The sequence below is a fragment of the Pseudophryne corroboree genome, chromosome 9 (genome assembly GCF_028390025.1).
Source record: "Pseudophryne corroboree isolate aPseCor3 chromosome 9, aPseCor3.hap2, whole genome shotgun sequence".
Taxonomy (NCBI): domain Eukaryota; kingdom Metazoa; phylum Chordata; class Amphibia; order Anura; family Myobatrachidae; genus Pseudophryne; species Pseudophryne corroboree.
Window position 1 is genome coordinate 437572332 of NC_086452.1, and position 10867 is coordinate 437583198.

Genomic DNA, 10867 nt, shown 5'->3' on the forward strand with positions numbered 1-10867 from the left:
AGGTGTAACATTAAAGAGATGGTAACATAATATGTTAGAAGAGAATGTCAAGAGAAAGCCTTACCCTTAGGTGTAAATGGCCCCTGCATTGAGCTAATTAGTTAATTTACTGCTGAAGTTTATTATATGCATGCAGTAAATTATATTCTTGTCAACTGCTAATGTAAGGAAAATAAATACTGATTATCAAAAAAATCATCATAAACTAGTTATTTTATTTCTACAAATCCTCAGTTTGGGATCCCCTTTTCTATCAATACTTTTATTTAAAATAAGTGAGACCTTCAATACGGTAGCGTCTAGTTTACCTTTGTGGAGAGGACCTTTCCCATAACCCCCTGGGTCCATGTCACAATCTATTTGGAATAGTAAAGTGTGGCGAGCGAAACGGAGCGAGACCCCAAGCCCCGAAGCGTGGCGAGCAAAGCAAGGTCGCGAGGATCCAATGCTGCATAGAGAATTTTTTTTTTTACCCCAAACGAACGGAGAACGAAGAAAACATTTAGGCGCTGTAAGGGCGGAAGTTCTCTCCTGCCCTCTCATTTTGTCACTGCCAGGTCCTGAGCACGAAGGTAACATAGACACAAACCGTTCAATACAGCTTTGAAGTTAAGTAGAAATAGGACACTGCCACCTAGTGGTCAAACTGTTCTTGGTACAAAATGCTTATGTTAAAGCAACTACAGAGTCTCCACATTTTATTCAACAAGGTGAATGTCTTACACTTTCATTGCCTTTATTTGTCTTGTATAATGAGACCAACAAGATATTGGAATTGTAGAACTTTTTTTTTTGTTTTGTTACTGTACGTTATGAGATTCTAGGATCCGTACTTGTACTTTTGTTATTCCTTCATGGGTGTTTCTCTTATTAATGTATTTTGTGTTTATTTTCCCAAATATAGTCACAGAGAGCCTACATCAACACACAGCAGCCCGTACAAGACTGCGGAGAGGAAACCTCACGGGGGAAGGAGCATGCCATCGACTCCTGTTCTAACACGAAACGCCTACAGCAGCAATCACCTCCAGTAAGACAGACACAACTTTATCAAATTCTTTTGTGCAGCCAAAACTCTAGAATTTTTTTATTTTTTTTTTACCAGAGAACCACTTGGTTGTTTTTTTTATTTTTTGTTTTTTTTATTTGTGTTCTCTGTATTTTGGTGAAGCTACACTAGGGAGGAGATTTATCAACTCTTTATGGAGACAGATAAAGTGGAGAGAGAGAAAGTACCATCCAGTCAGCTCCTTACTGCCATGTTACAGGCTGTCCTCGGAAAATGACGGGAGCTGATTGGTTGGTACTTTATATCTCTCCAAGATATGATAACTCTCCCCTTCTTTGATTTTTTGCTATGGGTACTCATAGGCGTTTCTATAATGGGTGCAGTGCCGGAGCCTACAGCCCTGTGGAGAGGGGAACCACTTGGAGTCCGCTACAGGCACCCTCCTCTCTTGAGATGCCCCCTGTGCATACTTTTTGGTATTTTCCTCCTTACATTTTGCTTAGTCTGAGTATTCAAGCCTGAAGAAGTGCAACGTAGCAACCTCCGTTGTTTTAAATAACATTGTTTATTATCTTCTGCATTAATTAGGATTGCCACCAAAACATGTGCACCTGTACAGTATAGATGTATATGTGCATGCCCAATTCGGCTATAGAGCTGGGCATTTGCCGGACACACATCATATGGGGGTAAATAAATTAGACGCAAACTTCTCTAGAGGCAGAAAAGGGCTCTGTTAAAGATGATTTAGACCTGTATGCACACTGACCAATTAGTTTTGATTCTAACGAACGTAAAAACCTATAGACACAAAACCTCATATAGCATAGGAAGAATTTCAGTGTTTCCAAACTTACGTTTTTATTTTTAATTGCATTAGGAATGATGGGATCATCCACACCAGCAGGCAGCGTCGGGGGAGTCTAGAATCCCACACGCCTCTCATTGTGGACGCTGTCGATGGCAGTGCAACCTTCTCAATCTCCAAAAGTCAAAGAAGCAACAGCACCGAGGTTCTAGATGACGGGTCCTCTTACACCAGCCAGTCCAGCTCGGAGTACTACAGCACGCCGCCAAAGCAGAACCACTGTTACACCACTCAGACGCTGGACAACCGCCGAGATAGGAGGCGGCACAAGAAGCAAAACTTCTCTGCGGCAAACTCTGGGAGCATGCCCAACCTGGCGCACAAGGATGCACGGAACAGCGTTTACCAAATAACCCAGAACCAGCCATCCTCAAACTATTACATCACAGGATACTCGGCGTACCATGAAAGTGATCCCTATTATAACGGAGGATACATATATGAGAATGATACCGAGGGGCAATACAGTGTTAACCCCTCATATCGAACAACTGTGCATTATGGATATGACACTTATAGGGATATGAGGTATGACGGGGACCAGATTGTGCCTCACAACCCTTATGCAACACTGAGGCTTCCCAGGAAGAAACCTGCAAAGACCACGGAGCAGATCACCAAGAACATTCACAAGGCCATTGTGGCTGAGCATTTAAGGGGATGGTACCAGCGGGCGGCCTATCAGAAAGACCCAGGCCATGGACTGCAAGGAATGGTTGAACCAGATCGGGGTTCACAGAGGAGCCTTTGTTTTGCCTCCTCTTTGCCAATTCCCTCATCTCCAAGCATCCGGGCCCCATCCTGCTCTTCCGGTAAGGAAATATAGTAATCTCAATGCTCAGTTAGCATGAGTAACTTTAGCTATAACTCTAGCATGTGGGCATCTAAACTTTACTTTAACTGATTAAGACTAACTGGGAGCAATTCAATAAGTGGGGATGTTTGGCTATGCACATTTCATCCTGTTACCTCCATGGGGTGTGAAGACAAATATACAGATGTTACTGGTTGCGATGTGCCGTTCTGGAACCGCTTATTGCAAGTCCGACCTCAGTAAAACCAAGTATACAAGTATTGTTGCATTGGGGGTCATTCCGAGTTGATAGCTCGCTAGCAGTTTTTCGCAGCCGTGCAAACGCATTGTCGCCACCCACTGGGGAGTGTATTTTCGCTTTGCAGAAGTGTGAACGCTTGTGCAGCAGAGCGCCTGCAAAATCTTTTTGTGCAAAACAAGACCAGCCCTGTAGTTACTCTCCGTGTGCGTTGATTCTAACGACGGAGGGATGGCTTTTGACGTCACACACCCGCCCAGCCACGCCTGCGTTTTTTCAGCCACGCCTGCGTTTTTTCAGCCACGCCTGCGTTTTGCCAAACACTCCCCGAAAACGGTCAGTTGCCACCCAGAAACGCCCACTTCATGTCAATCTTCCTGCGTTTGCGCGTGCGACAGGAATGTTTGTTAGACTCTGTGCAAACCCACGATGCTCATTGTACCTGTACGACGCGCCTGCGCATTGCAGTGCATACGCATGCGCAGATATGCTGATTTTTAGCCTGATCGCTGCGCTGCAAACAATGGCAGATAGCGATCAACTCGGAATGAACCCCATAGTTGGAACAATGTTAGTAATTAAAGCATGCTTGCAAACACAATACATTTTTGTTGTAGAGCATCTGACGCAGCCCTTATTGGTACCATTAATATTTTTGCCTTCCGTAATTACTCTCAAGGCTGTTTTGAATCTAATGGGTGATTGTCCAGAAAGTGAACATAAAGTCCCATGCATCAAACGCTTATAAAAATGTTTTCCTTTTAAACTGGTCTGTTAAGAAATTGTTGTTATATGAAAACTTAATTGCTTCGTAGCAATGCCTTACCCTATAACCCACTAAAATCTTGGTATTTTGGAGAAGTATGTTGTTTGACACCTCAGGGAGGTGACCAATAATCCGATGGTCACTTTGCCAGAGCTGCGGCATTCCTCTGTGGAGAGAGGAGAACCTTCCAGAAGGACAACCATCTCTGCAGCAATCCACTAATCAGGCCTGTACGGTAGAGTGGCCAGCCGGAAGCCACTCCTTAGTAAAAAGCACATGGCAGCCCGCCTGGAGTTTGCCAAAATGCACCTGAAGGACTCTCAGACCATGAGAAACAAAATTCTCTGGTCTGAAGAGACAAAGTTTGAACTGCTTGGCGTGAATGCCAGGCGTAATGTTTGAAGGATACCAGGCACTGCTCATCACCAGGCCAATACCATCCCTACAGTGAAGCATGGTGGTGGCAGCATCATGTAGTGGGGATGTTTTTCAGTGGCAGGAACTGGGAAGACTAGTCAGGATAGAGGGAAAGATGAATGTAGCAATGTACAGAGACATCCTGAATGAAAACCTGCTCCAGAACGCTCTTGACCTCAGACTGGGGCGACGGTTCATCTTTCAGCAGGACAACGAGCCTAAGTACACAGCCAAGATAGCAAAGTACAGAGTGATCATCAGGTTCTTGGTCACCTCCCTTCTCCCCCGATCGCTCAGTTTAGACAGCAGGCTAGCTCTAGGAAGAGTCCTGGTGGTGCCGAACTTCTTCCATTTACGGATGATGGAGGCAACTGTGCTCATTGGGACCTTCAAAGCAGCAGATATTTTTCTGTACCCTTCCCCAGATTTGTGCCTCGAGACAATCCTGTCTCGGAGGTCTACAGACAATTCCTTTGACTTCATGCTTGGTTTGTGCTCAGACATGCACTGTCAAGTGTGGGACCTTATATAGACAGGTGTGTGCCTTTCCAAATCATGTCCAATCAACTGAATTTACCACAGGTGGACTCCAATTAAGCTGTAGGAACATCTCAAGGATGATCAGTGGAAACAGGATGCACCTGAGCTAAATTTTGAGCTTCATGGCAAAGGCTGTCAATACTTATGTACATGTGCTTTCTTAGTTTTTAATAAATTAGCAAAAATCTAAAAAAAAAATGTTTTTCACGTTGTCATTATGGGGTATTGTGTGTAGAATTTTGAGGGGAAAACTGAATTTATTCCATTTTGGAATAAGGCTGTAACATAACAAAATGTGGAAAAAGTGAAGTGCTGTGAATACTTTCTGGATGCACTGTGTCTGTCAATCAATCAATCATTCGATCTATCTAATTTATTTATTTTGTGTTCACAATGCAGTGTCCTCCACAAGCACAACAGGAAGCCGGTGGGTACACAGCAGCACAGCGCCGTACCCAGAATACAACACTGTACCCCATCCCACTTACACCGGCTACTCCACCGCATATAGCAGCACACCTCTGCCGAGCAGGTGAGTCTGGATTGCTGTCAGACTGGCTCAGCTGTCGCATCTACATTCTCGGACTCTCCTGAACCGAAACGTGTTGAAAAGGGTCTTCTCCTCCAGGCGCTTTGTGCTCCTTCTGCTGCTTCTGTGCAGAGGCAAAGTTTGATTTAGAGGACATGGGAAAATATTGTTACAGCCACCGAATGCTTCTCATTCCCAGCTGCTAACATTAACCTTGCTCATAATTGTGGTTCTACCAGTTACTGACAGAGACCACAGCTGAAGGAAGTAGGAAAGGGAAAATTGGTGACACTTTAAACTTTGTGTTTCCAAGTAGCCACCTTTGTATTCTGTAACGTCACCAGTCAGAGTGACGGCTAAAAGGAGTAAGGCTGCTACTGAGCACTGTTGTGTCTAGTTTTGCGGAGCAGTGAAAAAACAAAAATCACTTATTACTAAAATTAATTAACATCCTATATAATGAAAGCCTAATGCTGCTCCTCATCTCTGGGGGAGGGGGGCATATAAGTGTTTTGCACACCAGCGGCCACTAGATGGTGCCCGATGGACCAGTTCATGTGTTGCTCTATTGGGGCTCACACAGCCGTTGGAGCTGACATTTGCTGTTGCGTTGTTCTGTCGTTTTCACGGGCTGGTAACTAGATTACTTATGTAGCCTCAGCATATTCCAGCGAGCTTTACAATTGGGTACAAAACTGTAATATATAGAGACTGGGTAATAACAGACACATGCATGGAGATGTATCAAGACTTTGAAAGGAATAAAGTGGAGTAATTGCCCAAGGCAACCAAGCAGTTTCTAGCTGTCGTGTCAAAGACTCTGCTAGATAAGTCACAGTTATACCCATACTCTAATTGTAGTATTATTATTATTATTATTATACTTTATTTATAAGGTGCCATAAGCGTTCCTGCTACACCGATGAAAAACTAAAAAGTTTAATGAAAGGGTTCTAGAGTGGTTGGAGACTTAAGATTGCACACAGTGGCTCTCTCAAGATTTGTCTGCTTTCCAGCAAACCTAGTCATGCTTGTAGTTTTTTGGGGCTTCTACCAAGAGTGGGAAGGGGGAATGCATCTTCTTAACACTTGCTCCGCAGACCGTTGCAGGACCAACGCATCAAGTGGTTATATTTTTGCGGTCATTTATATTTTCCTGTAGGCAAATCATTGACGAAATGTGTCCAAAATTACAACATGTAGCCAAATGTTGGAACTACAACTCCCAGCATTCCCTGCCATCCAGGAGCTTGCAGTGTTTGCTGGAAGTTTTAGTACACCTGGAGAGCCTTTCTCTCATGTGGGCACTCTGTTCCACTCCAATGTATAAAACGCACTGAAAATATTGTCAGTCACTTTAAATCACCGGTGTGTGTTTCCTTGTACAACAGACATGCGTCTTTGTGTGTGCGTGTTGTATATGTATTTTTGTAAACATTTTATTTTCTATTTTGATTCTAGAAGTTTTCTCACTTATACCCCTCAGCTCGATGACACGGACATTGCCCCAATAGATGACAGCCCTCTTCAGACTGAACAGGACATCTTGTGGCATGAAGATTCCAAGCCGGGCACTTTAGTTTGAAGTGAGAGCCTCAAGACGTATGTCAATTCTTCAGTCTTCACCTCATGTGCCTTGCAGTGACTGCGATCTTGCACTGGTGCTTCAGAATTCTACTGACTATTCTAATGGCACCGGCTTGCCATAGAAAAATGGTCAATAGTCTACGGATTGACTAGCAAGGCACTCCTAATACACCATCTGGTAAAGAAAAGCACTTGGTTTTATAACTGAATTTGAAAAGCACTTTGTGAAATCACTGTGTGACAAGGACATAAAGGCAAACTGCGATCGTCTCAGTGGTCTAGGCCTGTTTTCCGTTGAAGCACAAGGAAAGCACAAAAAAGTCACTTTTGGCGTCGCAGACAGGTGAATCAGTGAATAGTGTGGTCCCAGGCTAAAACAATGCAGTCAGTATTGGATTATTTAAATGAAGGATTTTAACAAGAATGCATACTGTATGTGGAAGATGTCTTTTTTTAAGCCGCCATTTTGTTGAATACCAATCCAATGCTTCCAATTAACGTGAAAAAAAAGGTTTTGATGAACTCTCCCAAAACATTGTAAATCTTGGAAATGTATATACATTGTCTTCTGGGCTACTTTTTAATTGCGTTGTCTTGTTTTTTAATATATATATATATATATACATCACACTGTTCTATAACTTACAAGCTTGATGAAGTTATGATGGTACAGCTCGGATTTTTATAAATGATCACCAAACCTTTTTGTATGGAATGGTTATAATCTGCTGGTCAGGTATCACTAATATCTTTTTATTATTTGCAATAGAACAATAGGATTTTTCTGTGTGGAAGGTACGGTGGAGATCTACAAATGTGACTAAGCCCAGAATGTTTTTGTAAAGTTTTTATTGGTCATCCACAAACAAAATAAGGTAAAATTCCCCCCTCCCAATTATCTACTATAGGGGGGTACTCACGGAGCGCTGCTTAAAATCTAAGCAATCTGACTAGTGGGTGAAATGAGCGCCAAAAACAAACAAACAAAAACAAACCAAAAACATGTCAACCATTGTCACGTCACCCTTTTGAACCAGTCAGACGACACGGCTGCGACCCCTGCTACGCTAGTGGAAAATGGGTATTACTGTGTTCACATTATACAGTTTAAAAGCATCTTGCACCTTCAGATTGCTATCACTAATTGGCTTCTTTGTGACCTCTTGCAACCTTTATAAAATACATTGCTTTTTCATTTAATACCATCTATGCTCCCCAGCTGTGTCTTTTTATTATCAGGCTAAAGTGGTTTCTTTCTTCTGTCTACATGTCGGACTCCTTTGTATCCAGTGCAAAGAGCAACATAAACCGATGGGTCCTAGGGCAACAAGGAGAAACAATATTGCTAGAAATAAGTGGAAAATTGCAGAAGCCAAAAGCGATAAGGCAATGTATTTAGTAAAAGTTGCAGAGATAACATTATCTAATGCATTCAAGTTATGTGAAGGTGGAGAAAGGCTTAGTTTAGTGACCAATTAGCTTGTTGTGATCCTCTAATAAGGGCACATGCTAAATTAGGAACATGGGCATTATTGCATAGTACATGACCAGAGAACATGGGGCTTTACCTGTTTGCAGTAGCTGCAGGTTTTTCCAGTCTCTCCGAGAAATGTCAGGCAGCAAAGGTTGAACAATTCTTTACACAATTGTTTAAAAGTCACAATGACCTCTACCTTACAAAAGCAGGAGCACAGCTCCAAACACAGTTCATGTCTTTCAGGACAAGGCATGCTTAAACAGGCGCCCGTATTACCCCTCGCCTTGTCTTTGCTTCAGGCGGTGCTTCGCGGGATGAACCAGTTTTCTGCAAGACAGGACTGCAGATCCCACCCACAGCCTCACGTAGGAATGTTTCCTACTTATGTGCGTGAGGTTGGTTTTGTTTCTTTGTTTTGTTTATTTTTGTTTTAAACTATTTTGTAAACAGATTCGAGAATCAAGCTGGTCCTTAGTCATTTGGATTATTGGGGTGTAGAAGGTCTGATCTAATGGAAACGAGAAACCATATTTATTTGTTTCGTATAGCATCTTCTAGAAAATAATTCCTTTTGCATTTTCTGCTTCTGAGGCCAATTTTTTTTTTTAAACAGATGGGTCCTGTAATAAAAAAGGAATTGTTGGAAATTGGTGGCTCCTGTGTGTTTTTTATTTTTTATTTTACTTATTTGCCATTCAACAAAAATACATTGGTGAGATCACCAAAAAAGACAGGCGCACGTTGCCTTACTGACTGTTGGTCAGGGCATCAACAATTTGCTGAAACAAACCAGGTTTCTCTGCTCAACCCCAATCCCCCCCACCCCCCCGGAAACCGAGCAGCTTGCCCCTAAATTTGTGGTAGGCATTGTGCGGCACTCCGGCTGCGGTGGAACTACACAGTTTTGCTGTTGGACATGTTAAAACTGTGGCAGGGCATGCTGGATTATATAGTGCCACAGCATCTGGAGTGCCAGACGTTGCCAATCTCTGCCCTAAACAATAATTCCCTACCTTTCCCCAAAGACTAATCCAATGTCCTTCTTTCTTATTGCAACCTTCCACCCACCTCAGACCCGTCCAACACTCTAACCAGTACACCGTTCCCAGGGGTGGGGCACAGTGTCAGACAACAGGGAACACAATGACAGTAGATGTGCACAAGGACTAAGCTTGCCATCTGTACTTCCCATGAGCAATTGTCCGGCAATTTGTTAGTGATTTTCTCAGTGAACTATTGTTTCTCTGTGATCCACCCAGATACAGGCTGTGCACACAGGTATTATTTATACAGTGTCTAATAACCCCTCCCCCACCCCCTTCCCTTTCCTATTGGGGATGTTCAGAAATGAATTGACACATGCACAAACACAGAATTGAGTGGGACTATGGGGGTAATTCAGACACAGTGGGCAATCAGGTCCAAACTACGCACGTGTTTGCACCGCAATGCGCAGGCGCAACGCACGGGTACAAAGCAGATCACCGCTCAGCAATGGATTTGTGCGATGGATCCGTTTGCACGGGTGTTCGCAAGGAGATTGACAGGAAGAAGGTGTTTGTGGGTGTCAACTGCCTGTTTACAGGGCGTGTCTGTAAAAACACAGGCATGTCCATGCGTTTGCAGGGAGGGTTCCTGACGTCAATTCCGGTCCCGGACAGGCTGATGTGATCGCAGCGGCTGAGTAAGTCCTGGGCTGCGCAGAGACTGCACAAGATCTGTTTGTACAGCTCTGCTACACTTGCGTTCCACACACCACTGTAGGCGGCGACTATCTGATCGCATCAGTGCAAAAATCGCTTGCTACTGAATTAGGCCCAATGAGCCAAGAAATACCTCCAAATTTATTGGGTGTTGCGGCACAGTCCATTCAGTTTGGGTCAGTTGTATGCTTTGCTATATTGAGTATTATATTGGCCACTCTAAGTGGATGATTTCTGTAAAGCTGCGGTTCTCAAACCCAACCCTCAAGTACCCCCAGCAGGTCATGTTTTGAGGATGTCTAACTGTGGATGCAGGTGGGATAATTACTGACCCAGCAAAATAGATGAACTCAACTGTATATGATTAAATAGATCCACAAAACATGACTTGTTGGGGGCAGTTGAGGATTGGAGTTGAGAACATCTGGTATAAAGAGTAATTAAAAGTTATTTGCTTTCAAACTGCATGTATGTTTATTGAGACGCTGTCATCCAGGTGTTGGAATACTGCCACCTACTGTAAGGCTAACAACATTACAAGACCAAGCCTATTTGCAGATGGGATTGTGGTATTCAATTTGCAGTTTGTGGGGAGAAAAAATACTTTCTTTTTAAAATCTATAAAGTAGAGTGATATAAAATTGTCTCGGCTATAATATATTCCCCAGCTGTATACACTGCACATACACTATGACATATATTGAGGCTGTATAGCTCTTCTCCTGACCTCACATGCTGTAAATATACACTGTGGTCCTGTTTCAGAGTTGAATGTAAAGATGCCTCATTAGCATATGAGCGGATATCACACTTGGATTTTTATTTGGTCTTAAAAAATGTGCAACATTAAATGAAGATACATAGATGCTTCAACTCCGGCCTTGTACTCCGATTATGTAAGTGCACTATTTACGCTGTG

The 10867-nt window shown here is 43.1% G+C and overlaps 1 protein-coding gene across 2 annotated transcripts in view; it reads left to right on the forward strand.

The window, feature by feature from the left end:
* The window catches only part of FRMD4B (FERM domain containing 4B), a 326444-nt gene extending 317552 nt beyond the window's left edge, over positions 1 to 8892 (forward strand). For both annotated transcript variants that reach the window (XM_063941063.1, XM_063941062.1), the window contains 4 exons: positions 905 to 1030; positions 1890 to 2689; positions 5052 to 5184; positions 6643 to 8892. In XM_063941063.1, the coding sequence (XP_063797133.1) occupies positions 905 to 1030; positions 1890 to 2689; positions 5052 to 5184; positions 6643 to 6766 (1183 nt within the window). In that variant the 3' untranslated portion in view covers positions 6767 to 8892. The remainder of the gene's footprint in view (positions 1 to 904; positions 1031 to 1889; positions 2690 to 5051; positions 5185 to 6642) is intronic.
* The last annotated feature ends 1975 nt before the right edge of the window (positions 8893 to 10867 follow it).